The 21,055-nt window shown below is 44.2% G+C and overlaps 2 protein-coding genes across 2 annotated transcripts in view; both read left to right on the forward strand.

Annotated features, from left to right (window-relative positions):
- The first annotated feature begins 1,968 nt into the window (after nucleotides 1-1,968).
- prf1.3 (perforin 1.3) lies at nucleotides 1,969-10,502 on the forward strand. Its single transcript, XM_084924938.1, has 7 exons — nucleotides 1,969-2,866; nucleotides 2,958-2,999; nucleotides 4,944-5,036; nucleotides 6,024-6,160; nucleotides 6,300-6,798; nucleotides 7,521-7,891; nucleotides 8,172-10,502. The coding sequence occupies exons 1-7, from the start codon at nucleotides 2,633-2,635 to the stop codon at nucleotides 8,416-8,418; spliced, it is 1,623 nt and encodes a 540-aa protein (XP_084781064.1). The 5' UTR covers nucleotides 1,969-2,632; the 3' UTR covers nucleotides 8,419-10,502.
- A 7,009-nt stretch (nucleotides 10,503-17,511) lies between these two features.
- The window catches only part of stx1b (syntaxin 1B), a 47,668-nt gene continuing 44,124 nt past the window's right edge, over nucleotides 17,512-21,055 (forward strand). The window contains exon 1 of the mRNA XM_084924946.1: nucleotides 17,512-17,989. Within this exon, the coding sequence (XP_084781072.1) occupies nucleotides 17,960-17,989 (30 nt within the window). The 5' untranslated portion in view covers nucleotides 17,512-17,959. The remainder of the gene's footprint in view (nucleotides 17,990-21,055) is intronic.

Here is a 21,055-nt window from a genome sequence, read left to right on the forward strand (position 1 = left end):
GAAAGTCTGCTGCAATGTGACAACAGACCAGCAGGGGGCAGAAGAGACAGCACAGAGACATCAGGAGGAGGAAGTCTTCAAATGACCTAAAACTGTCATCTTTGGAGTATTTTTACTTTTTCTGAATTCAGAATTTTACACGTTTCTCCATCTGTTTTTTTACATTTTTTAAATTTCTTTCTTCCTTTCATGTTTCTTCTCATGTTTAAAGCTGTATCGTAAGAGGACAGGAGGATGTTTAGCAGCTGTGATTTAACTCAAACATGGTGAAGTTTTAAAAAATAAAACTTTAATATTCTTGTGAAAATCCCACTTTTCATTTGCTCTTTTATTTAAAAGTGTCTCTTTGGCTTTTTCCATGTTGCCCACCATGTTTTTGTTTTTTTGTTTTTTAAAGGTGTTTTCATATTTTTGATACAGTTTTAAATTGTAATTTTTCTAATGTTTTTACATTTTTGGTTCTGAAGTTTTTTGAAGTCCTGTTGGATGTTTCATAAATATGTTATTAATTTAATTAGTTTTTAAATTAATCTTTACATTGAAAAAAACAAATAAATAATTTAATTAATTAACATCCCCAGATTGTTCCTGTTAGAAGGGAGTTCTTCCTCCCCACTGTCACTGAGTGCTGCTCGGGTGGAATCGTCTGATTGGTGGGTTTCTCTCTGACATTGACACTGAGGTGACTGTTGTTGTGAATTGGTGCTGTGTAGAAACTGTCATCACTTCTTCAGGAAGTTGTTTTCGTGGTTTCACAGTCGTGACAACAGTTTGACTACAACTGCAACTTTTCTGCTGAGTCTGCAAACACACACACACACACACACACACACCCTCCTGGTCTCCTTCACTCCTATAAGGCTGCCGTGTTCGTTGCAGAGTGAAGAGAGCTCTTACAAACAAGCTGTGTTGTTCAGTCTGTTTCTAATTGTGTTGCCATGAACTTTAACCTTTAACCTTTGACTGAGGCCTGTGGAGTCTGAGATGGAGCTGACCTTTGGGCTTTAACACACCAGACCTGCAAACTGCAGAGGTGCTCACTCTAATGATGATTAGTTATGAGAAATACAGAAAGGTAAAAGGTCGCAATGTTTCAGTCATTTAATTTAATTATTAATCATCCAGTAAGAAGGGAATTAATAAAGTGAGTATAAATGTTATGATTATTGCAGGTTGAGACTTCACAGCTGATGACTTGAACAAATCTATTTTCAAAGTATTTTCTAACTAATAACTGTAGAAGCGTCACATTCAGGAGGTTAGTGAGGCAGAAATCATTCAGCGATGATCAAAGGCAAAGGACAGATATGGTTCAGACACGTTTCTAAAAACTTTACACCTTGTAGACTTAATAGAAATATTAGATTCCCAAATGAATGGAAAAGGCAGTAGTTTACAAAGGAGGGGATGATGGTTAGACTGTTTCCCAAAGTCAAAGGTTCTTTGGGTGGTTCTGGCAGTGCGATCGGTCGTCCACCACAAAACACTTCAGCCCAGAAAAGCTGAAACTGCAAACAGATATTTTGTCGAACACGTCAAACACTGAAGAAGTGCGACACTTTCTTCACTGTGTGGAGGTGTGATCACGCAGCCACGTCTGGTTTTAAACGCTGCTCCTCGCACAGCAGACTTCACTGATCGCCATCATCAGCAGGTCAGCCGCCTTTCTCATTTCTTATGTTTTTAACGCTAATGTAACTTTAAATATCTAAAAAACACAGAATTATTTATACTTGTTTTTTTTAAAATTTGCATCGTATATGTCAAAGTTATAAAATGTCAAATTGGCTTTTATGTGACAGAAAACACAGGATATAGATAGAAATACAAAAATGAATTCAAATAAAATGTTTAAATGTGGTTTAAAACTTTACATTTAAAACAAATAGAAACATTATTTTTTAATATTTTCTCATGAAAAAATGTAAATTCTGAAATATAAAATGATGATTTCATTCACATATATATATGATCTATTTATATATAGATCGACACAGATGTGAGAGATCAATGAAATTCCTGATTTTGTATCTGAATCGTGTTTTACGTGATGTCATATCCTGCTCTCACAAAACCAAGTCCTTAGAATAAATGATTATATATGTGTGTCATCTGTACACGTAGCTGATCACACATGCAGAAACGATGGTGTGAGAAAGTCTCGATTTCCTATTTTTCGTATGTTTTTCACACTTTAATGTTTCACATCTTCAAACTCATCGTAATATTGAAAAATGATAACAAAGTAAACACAAAATGCAGTTTTTAAAAGACGATTTCATTCATTAAGGGAACAAACATATCAAACCTACCTGCCCTGTGTGCAAACTGCCCCCAACCCTGATGGCTGTTCCCCCCGCGGCAGCAACGGCTGCAGTCAGTTATTCCTTCAGTGAGTTTTTGAATGTTTGTCTGTGACCTCCTGGATGACTCGTCAATGCCGAGTCATTTTGGTCAGCCGGTCATTCCTGGGAAGGTTCAGCACTGTTCCGGGTTCCTGTTGACTTGGAATTATTCTACAGCATGAATTATGATCGACCCGTCCAACTCGGGTTATCTTTGTCTAATGGTGAAATGTGCTTGCTGATGTGAAACATGTAAGTGATTGACTTTCTTCTTCCTCCCAGCTGCGATGCTGTCCTCCTTCCTCCTCCTCGTCTTCCTCCCTCTCTGTCTGGGGTGTCAGACCAGCTCGTTCACCGAGTGTCAGAAGGTTCCCTTCGTGCCGGGTCACAATCTGGTCGGCGAGGGTTTCGATGTGGTGAAGCTGCAGACCAGCGGGGCCCTTGTGGTCAACGTGAAGGACTACATGGTGGGGGGTGCTCAGGGGAACTGCACCGTGTGCCACAACCGCCTCCTCAACCAGGTGCCTCCCCTCCCAAAGCTCTTTCAGCAGTTTCAGTCGTGCCGCTGCTGTTTCTGCTCACTCACAGAGAAATGCTGTCCTCCTCCCACAGATCCAGAAGCTGCCCGTTTCAGTGCTCGACTGGCGCATCAAGGTCAGCACATTCACACGTTTTATTTATGCAGACAGCTTATGTGAACTATTAAAACTGACTTCTTAAAAGAAAAAATAATATTCACATCTATTTGATGTCATTCTCACACTGTCAACATGCGCTTGCATGACTGACTTCATTCTTTAAACTTTGTTTTAAATATTTCAAAATAATTCACACAATAATTCCAACAGGGTTAAAAAAGTAATTAAAAATGTACGACATGTGCTAACATAAAAATATGACACAACACAGAGTCTGATGACATTTCCTTTTTGTTGTTGTAATCTTACAGATTTCATTCTTAATTTTTTTTCTAAATCGATAGATGTTTAAATGAAAGCAATAAAACCAAACAAAGTTTAGGTTAATGTCTCTAAATATTCAGATTCTTATTTCCTCAGCTTTCACATTTCTGCTCTTATTGCATTTGGTGTCAACTTCTGCAGAAATTCGGGTTCTTCATCTTAAGCACTGACAGCAGCAAAGGTCTTTCTGTCCAACCAGCAGCACTCCGGAGCTCATTACCAAAGTAATGCAATAATCTTTTGCCACATCATAACCACGTTCAGGATCCATATGCAGGAACTGCTTCACAAAGTACAAACAGTCACCTCTGCTGGCTTTGGCCTCCATACGCAAATGCCCCAGAAGATTCTCATCAGACATCGGAACGCCATTCAAATCGTAACGTTTTGAAAATGCCTTCAGATGCTTCCTCCTCGGCTTGTGGCTGCACTAAACGTTGTCAGGGAGCTGATGTGAAGCACATGTAAAAAATCACTATTGTCTCGACTTTGGTTCACCGTCTGCTGATGTCCTTGGGATGTGCTCAGAGTAAAATCTGATTCTTCCCTGTGCCTTACCGAGTTCCTTGGAGGTGGTTCATATTCCGTGGCCACGGAGTTTTACAAAGTGCAGGTTGCTGAGTGTTTCTTTTCTTCTCCAGCTGTTTCTGCTTTCCCTGCTGGAGTTCTTACTGGACACACAGTGCTAAAATCATCACCAGCCTCAGTTTGACCTTTACAGGTGATGACACAACTGACACCATCTTCATCGCCACCCCGTGTCATCAACCTTTTCAGTACATCACTGATGAAGTCATTCTTTATAATCTTGTATAATCTCTATAATCTCTTTATAATCTTTCAACATCATCACCATGGAGTACATGAAAGGTCCCGACCCTGTTAAGCATCCTTCCTGCCCCACTGAATCCTAAATCCATGGCCACCTTGTTCAGTTCCTTCGGCGTCTCCGTGGAAGCTAATCAACAATCGCCAACCAGCAGCTTCTGTATGGCTGCATCAGTTTGTCGTCGTAACATCAACCTTCAGTCACAGCAGGTATCACAAATGTATTGTTTATTGTCACATGGTGATGTAGCCTCATCTTTATATTGTTAACTACTAATTAACAATATAAAGATGAGGCTACAGCCCCACAGACCAACACAAATCCCAATGCTAATGAGGACACGTGTACAAGCTTTCTTTTAGTTTTTACATATGAGCTCAAAGCTGAAAGCACAAAGCAAAGATGAACATCAGCCCAAAGAGACTTCAAAGAGGTTGCCATGGTGATTTTACAGTGAACACTTAAACAGGTAGAAACAGAAGCTGCAGGCTGATCATCCCTGCCTTTGTTACCTGTTGACGTTCAGGCTCTGGCTGCTGTGCTCGGGTCTGCATACATTTATTCTTATGTTCACTGTTTTCTTTGCTAGCTTTGTGTTAGCATGTGTCTGTACAGATGTGTTAGCAGTATAATCCAGTTGTTTCTGTCCTGCAAGCTGTTTCCACTTTACAATCACTTGTCTCTCTAACTTGAAGAAGTTATAACATAACAGAAGTTCTAGCCAACCCCTTTTTCTCCTCTTTGGAGAGTAAACATAGTGTTTATGTCGACGTGAACAGCATCACCCAGCGTGCTCTCTGTCCTCAGGTGCAGTGCGAGCACAGCCTCAGCAGCAAGCTCTTTGAGTCCAGCCAGTCAGTGATGAAGGAGAGGAGTTCATCGCTGGGAGTCAGCTGGAAGGTTGAAGAGTTTCTGACTTCAGCAAATAACACACACAAACTGCATATAAAAGATGGACTGAAGCCCATTAAGCCTGCATTCTATTAATGTCCAGCAGGGGGCGACCAGAGCCTTGGGGGAAACCCCCACAGGTAACAGGGTGGACAGGACATAACACTGATAACACAGCTATGAATATTTACCCCACCCTAAAGTAATTTGATTTACATTAATTAGATGAAATGCTGCTTCAACTTCATGTCCCAGTCATCCTAATTCACACTGTTTAAGAAAATTATAATCCTGTAAACGTTTAAAAGTTTCCAAATTCAAAATAATATATAATCCCAAAAACTTTTAATAACACTCTCTCATATTTTCAGCAGTCCTTAATTATTTTTTAATTTTAAGTGTTTTATGGACACTTGTATTAACTTTTGGCATACATTTAACTTTTAAATGAAATAAAGATTATTATGATAATTAATGATTTCCTAGTTTTACATTGGTTGTATCGGTTGACATGGAAACCATACAATTCAATTCAATTCAATTTTATTTATATAGCGCCAAATCACAACAAAAGTCACCTCAAGTTTGTCCTGGAATACAAACTCCTGATCCTGACAAGTCATTGAGAAAACGAGTCTACCGCTCACGTGATCTCTGAGCTCAGTAAATTCTGATGGTCTCGGTCCAGCACTGCAGTCATGGTTAACAGAAATATTGGACTATGATTTTGAAATAGAAAATGAAAAACAAGTTAAAGTTTGATGTTTGTTGATCCTTTACTCCACCCTGACCTCCTGTCTACTCAAACTTCCTGCCCTCCGGCCATAAAACATAGAATCAACATGTAAATCAGATCAAAGGGACCACATCAAACTCTTCGCTTTGCTTTTCCCTGGAAGTTAAAACGATCCTCGCTTATGCTAAATTCTCTTGTTGATGTTGATTTCAACACTCTTTGAGTACCATGTCTCATGTTTCTGGTATACCTCTTCTCAGGTGGGCCTCGGCATTAAGGGAATTGCTGGTGTCGCCATCGGAGGATCTCACTCCATGTCATCAACGTTTGCAGAGTCTCGCAGCCGGAGTGATAAGTTTAGCTTCACTAGCCACGAATTCAAATGCAAATACTACACGTGAGTTTGATTCTCTCGTCCTGATGTCACCTATCCAGGTGACTGTTTGTGTCGGTCCTGAAAAGGTGTCCCTCCTCTGTGCTCCTGTGTGGCTGTATTCTTGCATGCCTCAGTCAACCCTTACCTTCTTTACCGTCAGCTTCCGTCTTCACTCCCGTCCCCCACTGAGCAAAGAGTTTGAGGTCTCCCTGAAGAACCTTCCCTCCACCTATGATCACAAAAACACCTCCACCTTCCGTCAGTTTATCTCCATCTACGGGACCCACTTTATCCGCAGAGTTCAACTCGGGGGTCAGGTTCACTCCATGACCGCAATCCGGACCTGCCAAACCTCCATGTCTGGACTGTCAATCCAGGCTGTCAGCACCTGTCTGTCTGCCGAAGCCAGCGCAACCATTAAGGGCATCCCTGTTCACGCCTCCAGTGAGTTCTGCCGCCGGAAGAGCAAGAGCCTTAAAACCGCTTCAACCTTCAGTGCGGCCTTCTCCGACAGGAAGACCAAGGTGCTGGGCGGAGATGGGGCTATAACGGACATCCTGTTCAATCCCAAAGGGTCTGAGGGGTATAAGAAATGGCTTGCGTCTCTGAAGAGTGTCCCAGGAGTGGTTTCCTACCAGATCAGCCCTCTGCACTTATTGGTGAGGAACAAATGAAGGGTAAACTGAGCTGATAAAGTTATTATTTCCCTTTAAATGTCTTCAGATGGAATTCTTTTGGTTAGGGTTTGGGTAACCATGGCAGTTTGAGTCATAAAAGTCACAGTTAAAAGAAATCTGACTGCTGACTGTGAATTAAAAATGAAAGTTTGTTTGGGTGACCCATCTCTCCACCCTAACCTCCTCCTTATGCCATGTTCACAACTACTTCAGCAACTAGACGGTGCAGCTGCTTTAAAATATATCTATGCATCATGTGAAGAAAAGCCCAACCAACTCTTGAGTTTTTCTTATTAAAGTGGCGTTTGTTTAATGCTTACATGTATTTTTTTTATTTATTTTGGGCTTTTTTTTATGTGCGATTTATACAAATATGGTTAAAGTTTTAATAACAGATTTTAATAGCTAGTTAAATCCCCAAGCATTATATTCTGCTCACATTTTAAAGGCCGAAGCAATGTTTACACAAACTGTCACAATATTCAGGTCACATTTGTTCTGTCTGCATACAGACATGTGTAAAGTTTAAAGGTATCAAGTAGAAACTTAAGAGCATCGTTGTTTTTTTAACCAAATATAACTTGCATCAGTTTAGCTGCCTTTTAGCATCAGTCTGAGCCTCATTCAGTCTGTTGGTTTTACTCTTAATCTGTTACGTTCAGCCTCAACCAGATTATTTAAAAGCTCTCTATTCTCTTTGTTAGATAAGAGACAATCCCATCCTAAAGGCCAGCCTGCGAGACGCCATCAGTGACTACATTCTCACAAGCGCCAAGCCGCTCCACTGCCCCGCCAACTGCAAGATTGGCCACCGGAAGCAGAACTGTGCGTGCCAGTGTCAAGGTCATCGAATGGTTGACTCCCATTGCTGTCCTGCCGCGGCAGGTGTAGCTCAGATGAACGTGACGGTGGTCCGAGCTGAGGCGCTGTGGGGCGACTATTTCAGCAAGACAGACGGATATGTTAAAGTTTTCTACAACAACCAAGGAGGCACGACGCCAGTGATCTGGAACAACAACTTCCCCCAGTGGAACTACCTCTTTACTTTTGGAAGCATCAACCTCAAAGAACGAAAGTGAGCAACACTAATTATTACTAATCAATTTCAGTTTCTGCAAGATCTGAGACTTACAGCCACTCTATGGGTTGTAAACCAAAACCTGCAGTTTCTCTAGCGTTCACTTGAGGTTCCAGCAGTGAGTCAGTCCTCATAGATTTGCATGTTAAAATGTCCGAATCAAAAAGAGTGTGAGGTATTCAAGAATCAAAATAAAAGATTTCCTAAACAGTAGCTTAGAGAAGCACAAGTAGAATCAGGTGATCTCTGATGTAGTGCTTCTGCGTTTCCTCCACAGACCCCTTGTTTTCGAGGTTTGGGATCGGGACAGCATCTGGGACGATGACCTGCTGGGGAAAGTGTCTGTCATCCCCACGATGGGTCGAAACATCAACAAGAAGTTCAAGCTGAAGCATGGCTCAGTGCTGGTCCGCCTGTCTGTCGTGTGCGGTCCCAGCCTGGAGGGGTCGCTGTGCGAGCGCTACATCCCCTCGCCTACCTACCAGGACGTGATGGGACATGCAAAGAACCACCAGGGTTACTGAAACTGGAGGAAAAAGCAGTACATGGATTACAAAATAATTTAAGAAAATCCAAGCAAGCATGAAATGTTGATGTTATCTCAATACCGGTCGCCAACACCAAACCACAGATGGAACAAAACCTTTGATTTGTTCATTGTAATGTAGAAATAAAATGCATGTTTCTGTCTCTTTAAACCCAATACAATTTGATTGATGAGTAATTTGGCCACAAAAAGCCATCACAGGCAGACCAGTATCACCAGAGGAAAAGACTTTGAAACCAGTTATGGTTATGTATGAGTAAAATGTCTCATTTGTATGGTGAATTTAACATATCTGGACTGTCACAGGAATCATCCTCTGTCCCTGATATCATTGATATTAAACCTGTTATATGACCTAAGCAGTGTGTAGTCTGTCAGATCAGTGGGAGGACAAACATCCCCAAAGGTTGGAATTTTGCTCAATTCTCTCAATCAAGAAGGTTTAAATTAAAAAACAACAACTTAACACAGATTTCCTGTTGTTAGAAAGTCCAAGAAGGACATTCAGCAGACATTAAATAAAAATATCAGATCAGAATCCGAAGGCAGAGAAGGATGTCCAGAAGGCACTCGAGAAAAACCTATAGCAACATTCCTGAAGGACATCAAGCTATGTTCAAGGTGGACATTCAACTAAGATGTCCAGGACGTAACATCTTCCAAATCTGCCCAGTTTTCATTTTGGAACCAACATCGGACACAGAGAAAAGATCAGCTGATGGTTACTGAACTTCAAAACGTTTGCTGTTTGGGAATCTTCAGCTATTCCTCTGCGTAGCATCCAGATGTTAAACTTCTCAAAAGTCTCCAAAGCGGAATGAGCTCACATCATGGAAACTTACCAGCAGGTTGTTGTAAAATGACCCGAACACCAACAAAACTTCAAATCCAAATGAGCGTCATCGTTATCGATATAACCCAGCAAACACATCGATGAACAGCTGCCCAGCTTCTCTTGCTGTCCAGTCTGGGTTGAAAAAGAGTTCCAAAATGAAAAATGTGCTGATGACAAAGAAGGAATTTCACCATCTGCTGGACATCAAATAACCTTTGACCTGTGACAGTCCAGACATGGTCAGTTTACCATGGCAACAAGTAGGATAGAATTTAGATGTAAGGTAAGCTTAATGGCCTGAAAGTGTGGTTTAAATATAAAAACAGGTTCTGATCACAGTCATTTAGAAAAACAAGTGTGGAAACAGAGTCACCACGTCTCCATCTGTGCTTCGGTTCTCGCAGTGATACAGAGACCAGTTTTTACTGGGACGATACCATCGCTGTTCCTACCATTTTTGCTGGGAAGCTTCCCACGGTTGGAGCTTCAGGCTGATATTTGGTGGATTTCCTTTGGTTATAATTGGTTTTATGAATCAGCTGCATAAGTAAAACCTTCTAAATGTGCAGAAAGTTTTTTAGCCTCTGAATGACTGACAGAAGTACAGGATGGAGTATTTTACAGAGTGTTAACTCCACTTTAAAGCTCACAGAGCTCAAACAGTGATGACAGATGTAATGAAATGGTGAACATTTCAGCCGCTGTCAGCAGTCCTGACTGTTAAACAGTCCGAACACACACTGCTGACAGTGTGACACACACAGGCTGCGGTAAACTGTCGCTTACTCACTGCTGAAGACTCCTCAGCAGAACAGGAACAAACACAAATCCAACATGTTTGCAATAACAGTGTAGTATGTCACCAATAAATGACAATAATTGATCAGCTGAAATTAGACCAACCTGTCATGTTATGAATTTAGGAGTCTGTTTGAGATTAGAGACCTGCAGGAACAAAGCCCATACCCACTGGCCAATCAGATGTCTGGAAAGTAGCGTACCCCTTCCTGGAAGATCCCTCAGACTTCCCAGTGCTGACGGAAGCTTTCGGTCTGTCTTTATCTGATAAGCATCAGAACTACAGATTAGGAGAAACTTTATTTCTGCTTTTTTCTGTTGGCTGCCATTTTTAACTATTTTAATCTTCTGTAAGTCCTGATATTTGACCTTGAGCAGGACATTTATTTGTTTTTGCTGAGCTCGTATTAAATTTCTAAGCAATTTAATCCTGTTTGAATTCTGGTTTCTGACTGATCATTTCCAGTGTTGCTGAAGGAAATTTCTGCATTTCATTGTGAAACTGTGTTACGTATTAATTTAAAACCATGAAAGGCGACTTGCTTTATGTAGTCTTAGTCAAATATCAGTGAAGGGAAGTCAGGCAGGTGAGGTGACTCTGCCAGGTGAGTCGCTTATTTACAGAGCTGAAACGCAGACCAGAGAAAACTGAATGAAACAGGTGTATGACAGGTGAATGAAACAGTAACTGAGAATAACCGGCCCCACCTCTCCTGACCCGAGGGACCTGCTGACTGACTGTGCAGTCCTGTGAAAGCGTCCATCCTTACTGCTTCCACAAGAATTAAGAGGGTGAGCAGCAGCCAGGTGCTGCTAATCAGTTGCATTGATTAACTGATCACCATCAGTGTGATCGTCTCTGTAAAAGCTGAAGTTTTTGGCATTTTGAAGGTCTGGAACATTCAGGTGTGTAAACACAATTCCACAATCTTCTTAAGTGTGCAGAAAACCCCAAAACCAGACTCTACAGTTAGCAGGTTAAAGTTCATGACAGCACAATTAGACAAAGGCTGAACGAGGATGGATTGTTTGGGTTGCAGGAGAAAGCAAAAAAAATTATTACGGCTTCACTTTGCAGAGCTGCACCTGTAGGAAGAAGAAATGAGACCAAAGTGGAGCTGTTTGTTTATAATGCACAGCACCACGTTTGGAGGAAACCAAACACCTCACAATAGCTGTCAGCACGGCGGTGGAGGGGTCAGGGTTTGGGCGCCTTGCAGTCACTGAGAGAACTTGGAGAAAACTGGGTCATCAGCAGGACAGAGGTCCATGCACTGCATGCAGCCTGGCTGAGAGGCTGTGCGTACACGAATGCTGCAAAGCAGAATAAGCTGAAGCAACGCAGCAAAGATGAGTGGACCAAAACCCCTCCACAGTGATGACAGAGACAAACCTCCGTCATAAACACCAGACCTGCATGGAGGCCTGCATATACAGTTGACCTGCACGGTCAACTGTATATTATCGTCTTTTCAGCCTCATTGCCATCACTGGTTCAACAGTTAATAGATGATCAATCAATTATGATCAAAACAGGTATGAATCAGTGTGACTGCAGTGTCAGTGTTTCATCAGCATCTCAAAGATGATCTAAGATTTATTAAGTGCTCAGATTTTAATCTCGATTATAAAGACAAAGTAAACTTTCAGAGTCGTTTTCCTTTCTGGGGAAGCAACGTTGCCCGAGCGATGGAAAACCACGGCAACTGAACATGTTTACTGTGGTATTAAATGTGTTTTTGTGCCCTGAAAATCTTTGGTCCTTTCATGACAAAATACAGTTTACTAATCACAAATTGACAACATAAACATAAGCTGTGTTTGTGGTGCTGACCCAAAAGCAGGAAAACACGACGGGCAGAACTACAGCTGATAGAGGAACGTAGAAACAAAAGGCAACGTCCAAACTACATTATAACCTACACTGAGGAAGCCAGGATTAACCATGAAAACTGTGGACCTGAACCCAAGCTCGAAAATAATCCTGTGACTTGAAGTGCACGAGGCTAGAAAAACAAACGACCCGACACCGAACAGAGGGAGACAGCGGACTTAAATACACAGAAGGGTAATGAGGGAAACACCTGGGAAACACAGCTGGCACAAATGAACCTGATGCCACAAGGGAAGTAAAACCAAACATGCTGAACATGGAAACACAGGACTTTCAAAATAAAACAGGAAACATTATGAAACGTAGACATGACGACACAAGCTTGACAGTAGAACATGGAAACACGCAGACATGACAGACTGGGGAGAAACACAAGGAGAGACATGGGGACAGATAAGGGAGACGAAAGCATAATTAAACATTAAACACAGAGGACAAGAGAGACTTACACAGAAGACAGGAAAAGACTCATAAACATGAGACATAGAAGAAACACAAACTGGAATAAATCGCTTGAATAAACCTTAACTAAATAACACAAAAACTTAACATTAAAGCAATCTAACATAAGAAAAACAAAAATACAAAATAAACTCAAAACACCAGGTTATAGACCCAACCCCTGAAAAAGGAAGACAAAAGCTAACGCTGATGTAGCTTCGCACAGAGACAGTATTAGCCAGTTAGCTGCTATCTTGGGTATTAACATTAGCCAGAACAAAGACAGTTTTCTCAAACAAAGACCATCAGATTAGATTTTTGTGAACATTTGATTCGTGAAGGAATTCTTTGATTTGGAGGTTCAAATCCAACCCTCAGCTAATGTTAGCTAGCAGTTGCATGCATGCTAACATGGACAGATTGAGTATCATGCGTCTGAGAAGCTCGATTCATTTTAAAAGACTTTAAACTGGCAGACCTCCAAATGTTCGGTCATCTTTTAGAAGACCCCAGCTGGTTTTTACCATCAGCTCTGTAAGGCCCTCCAGCACCGTCTCTCTGTGCTCTGATTGGTCAGAGCGGCATGGACTCGTGACTCAGCTCTGACTCACAGCGTTGACCTCTGGCCGACTGAGTCAGGAGGTTCAGAGACCCTCGTTTACATTTAACGGTGGTGCGAGTGAATGTACGTCAGACGTCTGAGATCTTCGTCGTTAAAACACGTCTGCATGCCCTCTCCTGCCTCACAGCAATAACCCTGTTTCAGATGTTTACAGTTACAGGGCATTATTAAAACTGTAGATATCTGAAGGCTCAAGAGGCAGCTGGGAGGAAGAGGAAGGCCTGCTTCAGAGGTAGAGAAGGACATCCTCAGGTTAGAAGTTGTCGTAGTCGTAGAGTCTTGATTTAATACATTCTGAATGGGCTGCAGGGTTCGCGTCACTGCTTTTCTACTATTGTTTCACAGATTTCCCTGAAAACCACATTTAATGCAGCTCCTCCCTGACTTTTTATATTTTTCATCCTTTTTCTTTTGTTCATGCTTTTAAAATATACAAACTCCACTTTGGACCAGTGGTTACTGAAAAAGTTCAGAAGTAGATTTGTGAAGTAGTCAGACTCAAACGTCAAGGAAGGTGGTAGGAAAGCAGACTATGTAGACATTTCAGGTTTCCAGAGGTGAGCAATTTATTTACAGTGAACTCAATTTAATGTGTAACTTAACAAAACTTCCCCCCAAAGTAACTCAATTAACAAAACTCAACAGACCATGGCTCTGTTAACACAGCTCACCTCTCCTCTCTCATCTGAATCTGGTAGAGACTGGCTTTAAATAGGGCCATCAATTTCCATTCAATTAGCCCAGCCAGTACCACTTCAACTGAGGGATCTAAAACTCTACACAGATGATTAAAAAGGACACAAAACCTCACTCTTCTAATATGCACATTTACACAACTAAATGGCTGTATTAATGAAAAGAAAAAGATTCAACAAATCCCTTCAGACCTTGACACAAACAAAAGGAAGCATCTCCACTTGGTTCGACCTGCTGATGTCATGTGTGACATCATCAGGACTTTAAAATGAGGAAATGCCGGGCGGGCGTTTCCCCACACCTGACCCACGTGAAGACTGAGAAGACAGAACAAAGCAAGTATGAACAAATGACTTAATCTGTAACACAATAAAATATAAAGAAACGTGTAACTGAGTATTTACCTTAATTTGCCGAATGTTTAATTTGCCGGCAACAGAACGCTTCCACAAACAAACCCGGGATAGTGAGTGCAGCAATGTTACATGACAAATAGCAAATCATAGCAAATAAATGGAAACAGAGTAATGTGCATAATGTGCAAAAAAAAGGTAAACACATATGGGACACATGGAGAGCATTGCAGCTGCTCATCCACTTTGTCACAAGATTAAAATATCAAAAGATGTAAAATTTTAAGAGAAGCAACAAAACAGCTTTAAATCCAAATGAAAGATGGACGACCAGCAAAGTTCATGAAGAAGTCGGTGAGCTCAGATCATTTCTGTAGCACATTTAAACACAGCTGACATAAAAGCAATCTAATAATTAAATATATTGTTAGTATAAAAGAAGTAACAATGATAAAGAATAAAAATAATAATAAAAGACAGTGAGAAGGAAAAGCTACTGAGGGGAAGAAGAACCTTTAAAAGCGTTCAAACGTTCTGATCAGCTTTTATTTTGAAATTATTTTCCAACAAAGGCTCAAGGTAGAGGAAGCAAACCGCAAACTGTCTGCTTCAGAAATCTGGAGACATCAGCAGCCACAGCGAGGGATTTGGCGATGACCGAGCCACACCAGTGTCCCGCTGGCCGCTGTGCAGGGCTGGACTGGGACAAAAAATGGGCCCGGGCATTTTGACTAGAGACCGGCCCCCCAGGTATTACAGGAAAAACCATAAAGCTTTTGAATGAAAACAAACGCTGTTGTGACAGTGATGTACAGTCTTGTTGGTATATGTATGATTTCTATACGTTGTACATCAGATAAAAACTTTGGTTGTAAGATTCAGATAATTATTTGTTAAAAGCGAGACATTTTAAATGAGAATAAGAAAGTATTTCTTTGTGCCCCCCTCTCCCTGTTAATACCCTACCTGCCCCCCTGGCAACACTTTGCTAGACCCGCCCCTGCACAGTTACCAGCTGTCAGCTACTTAGAAAAGGATCCTGGTGTTGTTTGTCTCTCAGAAACAGTTCATAACTTCAACTCATCCATGTCACCTAAAAGGTAAACCTGTTTCTCCATCACCTGTTCAGCTCTGATGATTCAGTAAGGACATCTCCTGGTTTCATCTTCATGTTTCCCTCTCACCACATATCCAAACCGACATCATGACCAGCAGCTTTACAGCTGTGGCTCCAGCAAACATCAGCTGATACTAGAAATGAATATTAAATAAACTCTAACAACAGCTGATCAAGCTTAAACGTGCTGCTGTTGTTTAGCGCGACATCCGCTGGTTTCCTCTTTCTGGCGCAAAGTGGGCGATAAACAAGCAAGAGAGAAAAGCCGATCAGCTGATCATTGATCAGTTTCACGATTGAATGAGAGAAGAAGAGGCAGCTGCAACGTAAAGACAGAATAACTCCAGCTTTGTGTCTTTTTCATTGTCCGGGACAAACTGTGTTCCTTTTCACCTCAACACGAAACGCATAATATTTTCTCTGAATGCGGGATAATTCCGTTTTTTAGGGGACGGTTGGCAACTCTAATAATTAACCTTATGAGTAAAATAAAGTTCACTATCAGTAACATCATAGCACCCACCCAGCTGTAGGAACTCCGTCATGCTAGCTAGTACGCAGTACGAAAAAGTCAGCATAACGAAAATAAACTCCACCTAAACTTGGTTTATATCTGACACAGACAGACTGCAGGTCATAACTTCTTACCTGAAGTTCAGTTCACCTGACGCTCGGACGGGCGGCCGCCTCGGGTCTCTGCTCCTCCTGCCTCTCCTTTCCCTCACCCACTTGGCCTCTTGTGGCAGCTCCGCCATAGCCACCACCAAACAACTGAGTTATTTTTACACATCTGCCAGCATCTGGCCAATCCACCACCTTTCATTGTTTATACTGTTATAAAATAAATAATAATAAAAAAAATCATCGGCCCATAAAAATGAAAAATCACCATCGGCCCACCGGGCAAAAAAGTCCAGCTATGCCCCTGTGATGTCACCTCAGTACTTCAAGTCAAGTTTTGAAGCACGGATGTGAATATTCTGGCCGATGCCGCCTTGGTGCTTTGAGGCTGGCTGTGACGAGTGAGGGCTTGCTGTGGAACGACACCCTCATTGCCTGCAGTCACCCATCAGTGAGCGTATCCTGGGTAATCTTCCAATGAGCAACATTTGTACAGATGAGTTTTATTTTCATTCAGTGTGACCCGACATGAGTGACTGAGCCCAGAAACTGATCAGCAGTGTTACTGAGGTCAGGCTGATTCAACAATGGGTCACACTGTTCACCTGCGTGGCGGGGCGGGGCGGGCGAGACGGCAAGGTGAATCTGTGATGACACCAGAGTCCTTTTACCATCATGTCAAACAGACCTCCCTCCTCCTCCTCTCCGAGCACACAAAGAGCTCCTTTTTCCCGTCGAGCACCGAACATTTAAATAATGATTTGACAAGTGAGGATGAGGAGGGGGTGAAAGGAGTGTGGTAATGGAGGTGGGTGGGGGCTGGTGGTGCTTCTCCCGGGCGCTGAGCCAGCCCGTCGGAGATCCAGAGTTCATCTCCACCATTAAAACTCCATTTAGGAGACCGAGGACTCGTTTATCACGCCCCCCTGAAAGCTCACATCTCCACGCTCAGACCTCATATTGCACCGAACACACACTGGACACTTTATTAGGTACACCTTTGTCTTTCACGCATCAGATTCAACAAGCTGCTGGAAACGTTCCTCCATGTTGACATGACATCATCATGATGTCATCACACAACCGCCTCATCCATGATGGGAATCTGCTGTCCCTCCACATCCCAAAGCTGCTCTGAGATCTGTGACAGTGGAGCTGTGCGCTCAGAGATGCTCTTTTGCAGACCTTCCTTGTAAAACGTACTTATTTGACTTCCTGTTTCCTTCTTATCGGATGCTCAGCGCGCGGCTTGTCTTCACCATACAAGCCTAAATGCCGCTGCTGCCACGTGATTGGCTGTTTGGGTTAATGAGCAGGTGAAAAGTTAACAAAGCGGCTGGTGAGTGTGTCTCATTTGAATTATTAATAATGTGTGAAATCTTCCCCAAAGTTTAATGAACTGTTTGCATGTTGATGTGTTTGGGATGTTCGTTCATATGTTAATGAACACGTGATGATCCAACAGGAACGTTCCTGTGCTCTCTTACCCTGCTGTGGTTTACATGTATGACCCCCCCTTCTTGAACCTGATTCACCTGAATTCAAGCACACCTCCTCCCCCCTGCCTCTGCTGCGGAGGGGGGAGGAGGGGGAGCAGGTAGGGAGGGCGGGGAGGGAACTGCGCCTGCGCCCTGTCTCTCCATTCCCTCCGCATCGCCCCCACCCCTCTCCTCCCTCCCTCCCTGCCTCCCTCCTCTCTCTTTTCTGCAGCATCAGTACCACCTCCCCCGTGCCTCCTCCCCCTCTCTCTCTCGCTCGGTTTTCCTGCCGGGCTGCTGCTTTGCGCGCTGCGGGGCCACACTGCGACCACACCGAGGAGGAAGAAGAGAAAGCCGCGGACCGACGGGGGGGCCAGCCGAGCCAGAGCGGCGGACATTAAAAAAAAAAAAACGAATAAGAAGAAGGACGCGGGAGGAAGAAGGAGGCGCGGACAGCGAGCCCGAGGAGCAGAAGCAGAAGGCGGAGACGCGTTCCTCCCTCCATCTCTGCCTCCGTGAAGAAGAGCCGAGAGGAGCAGCAGCAGGAGGACCGCGAGGACCTCGCAGCGGAGAAAACGACGAACGACGCGGAGCCGGAAGCCTCCCCCCCTCCCCCCTGGACCAGGGACGATTCTCCGTTTGTAGCAGCGGCGCGGCGACACGATGAAGGACCGCACGGCGGAACTGCGAAGCGTAAGCTCTCCTCCGTCTCCTCTTCCCTGTCGGCCTCCATCATGTTCGCACATCCTCCTCCTGCGGCCTCCGGAGGAGCGGGGGGAGGGGGGAGGGGTCTGTGGCTCTGCGGAGCTTCATGCTGTGAATACAGAGCGCGAGGACGGACCGTTGCTGTCGGCTTGAGCGCGTGCTCCGTGCGCGTGCGTGAGTGGAGGTCACGGCTGCGGCCGGACACTTTCCCGCTTTTTTTATTTCTGCTGTTTTTTGGGGGGTTTGTGGCGCTAACATCAAAGGCCGCCGCAGAGCCCCCCGTGCATGATGGGAAAACGGCTTCAACACGCGCCCATCCGCGCGCATTCAGGCCGCGCGTGCCTGTGTGACCTGATGGGGGGAAGGGGGGGGGACCAAAATGCAGAGATTTTTTTTTTCCAGGCCGCATCCGGGAGCTGCGCGTGCCTCCTCCCTGACGGAGCCGCGTGAGTGTGGGGGCACCGTCAGAAGGGAGGGATCCGGGGGGGGGGTCACGGTCCTGTGCGGCTTTGACGCGGGTGCGGAATGCGGAGAGATGCGGCGTTTATGCGGCCGCCGCGAGCGAACAGCTGATGCTGGGTGGTGGTGGTGGTGGGAGGGGAGGGGGGGGGGGGGGGTGTCACATCAGCGAGTCAAACTCTGCAGCACCTCCACGCGCCTCCCGCCGCCGACACCACCTTGGGTTCAGCCGGGTTCGCGTGAGGCAGAGCACAGCTGCACGCGCACATTCGTACACGCATCGATCCGCCATCAGCGCGTGTCACCGATTATTGATCGACCCTGGGATGTTTTTATGAATGAATCCTCATTTGTTGCGGTTTCTTCACCTCCATCTTTCTCCTCCACCTCTCTGTGTTTCTGGGAGGAGCCTGATCAATAATACGTGATCAATAAATCAGCAGCTGAATGCTGTGTGTGTGTGTTGAGGTGATTTGCATTGAGAAAGTGAGGGGCTCAGCAGCGCCTGAGTTTACCGCACTGCTGTCCGTCCACCCCCCTGCCTCCTCTCTGCCTCCTTTTCCTCCTCTCTGCCTCCTTTTCCTCCTCTCTGCCTCCTCTCTTCCTCATTTTCCTCCTCGCTGCCTCCTCTCTTCCTCCTCTCTGCCTCCTCTTTGCCTCCTCTCTTCCTCCTCTCTGCCTCCTTTTCCTCCTCGCTGCCTCCTCTCTGCCTCCTTTTCCTCCTCTCTTCCTCCTCTTTGCCTCCTCTCATCATCCTCTCTGCCTCCTTTGCCTCCTCTCATCCTCCTCTCTGCCTCCTTTTCCTCCTCTCTTCCTCCTCTTTGCCTCCTCTCATCCTCCTCTCTGCCTCCTTTTCGTCCTCGCTGCCTCCTGTGAGGCTGTACCTGACTGGTGTGGCTGTTTACACCTGAGTGTGGGTCAGCTGCTGGTGGGTTGTGCTAATGTTAGCTTGTGTTGCTGCTCTTATTGTTGCTCTGTAGGTGAGACACACTCGCCTGTTTATTTCTGTGAATAACTCACCGAATGCCAAAAAAAACTTCCTGAATCTTGAATCAGTCATCCGCCCTTCTCTCATTCTCTCCTCATCCCTCCATCTTCACCTCTTTTCCTCCACCCATCCTTCCTGTAACGTGTATTACCTCCATCACTTCTTCTCTGGCCCTTTTTCATATTTTCCTTTTCCCTTACCTCATTTTTCATCTTGCTTCTTATTTCCTTATCTCCTCCCTTCCTACACCTTCCTAGCTTCCTCTCTTCTCTCTTTTATTGTCCTTTCTCCCTCTGTCAGTCTGCCTCCTGCTTCCTGATCAAAAAGAAAATCAGTGTTTCTAACTTGAGAGCAGCTGAACAGACACAGATTTGACTCTTTCCTCAGACAGAAAGACTAAAATCAGCCAAATTTCACTGAATTATCAGAAAATCGTTGAACTGTTTCCTGCTGTGTGAACAAAGAGACACACCTGATGTAAAGAGGACGATTCTGCCTGATAGATGAGCTCAGACTTTACAATGAGCCGCTCGGTCTGCTAAAACTGGTCCCAACCCCAAGTCCTGGACTCACCAGAGCCTCTGATGTGTCACCAGAAAACGGATCCGTCCGTTCTGCTGAGAAGTCGTTTCTGAAACTTTTCTTTTGGTGAAATCACTGCGAATCATTCTTGTGTCAGACTTAACTTTATAAAATGAAATGTGATGAATAAAAACGAAGAATAATAAAAGTTAGCAGGACAAAGATGAATGAGGTCGTCTACTGTGGACACAGTTAGTTTTCAGGTGAAAGTGGTCGAAAGATGGTTGCTTTGGTTTCTAGCACGTTGCCATGGTCGCCCATAATTTGCATGGAAGACGCCGAGTTGTCTGCAAACCCTCGCCAACTTCTCTTCAAGCGGAAGAGTCACAAACTGGAAATGGAGACCAGTCACCTCCAAAGTAAAAGTTGCACCTTTTTGCACTAGTTAAGCACAACTTTTACTTTGAAAGAACACAGTCTTGTGTCGCCCTCTCTCCGGTCTCACGGCTCGCTCGTTAGAAAGACGCTAACGTGGAGATGAGTTGCCTTCTTCAGTGTACCTAAGTGCAACTCTGGCAACCTGCTGGTGACCAAAGCAATCACACAGAGGTTTTTGGTGCCCCCATCTTTTGCGACCGATCTCACGCAGTGACAGCCAGCACGTTTCCCTAGCAACCGATGGTTGATAGGCGGCCTGGGTGATGAGGGTCAAGCTTGTCACCTCCCTGCTCTTATGTGAACGCTTCAGTGCTTGATGTTGGTGTTCTTCATGTTTGTGGGCGTATCTCTGCTGCCTTCATGGTCACGGTGTCAGTAACTAACCACCACGAGGCAAGCTAGTCGTGCTTCAATTAGCAGTTAGCAAAGCTAGCTGCCTGTGAGTAACTGTGTTCTGAAACACGGTGATTGTTCCCCGCAGTGATTCCCACATTTTGATGGTGAGCAGGTCACGCTGCCCGCTCGCTCTCTTGGCTTTGGTAACGTGATTTCATTGGCTGACGGCTGTATGGGAGCGTTTGACTCGATGTGACTTGGCTGATGCTTTTGCTTCAACAATTGAAATTCTTTCAAATTTCAGTGCAAAC

This window comes from Perissodus microlepis, chromosome 4 (genome assembly GCF_051167445.1).
Source record: "Perissodus microlepis isolate ML-2025 ecotype Zambia chromosome 4, ASM5116744v1, whole genome shotgun sequence".
In the NCBI taxonomy this organism is placed as follows: domain Eukaryota; kingdom Metazoa; phylum Chordata; class Actinopteri; order Cichliformes; family Cichlidae; genus Perissodus; species Perissodus microlepis.

What these genes read in the sequence shown, in the direction of transcription:
- prf1.3 (XM_084924938.1), top strand. Translation starts at nt 2,633, where the DNA reads ATGCTGTCCTCCTTCCTCCTCCTCGTCTTCCTCCCTCTCTGTCTGGGG. An exon ending in CGCTGGGAGTCAGCTGGAAG is followed by an intron (nt 5,037 to 6,023) that starts GTTGAAGAGTTT and finishes ACCTCTTCTCAG; the next exon opens with GTGGGCCTCGGCATTAAGGG. An exon ending in ATCAACCTCAAAGAACGAAA is followed by an intron (nt 7,892 to 8,171) that starts GTGAGCAACACT and finishes TTTCCTCCACAG; the next exon opens with ACCCCTTGTTTTCGAGGTTT.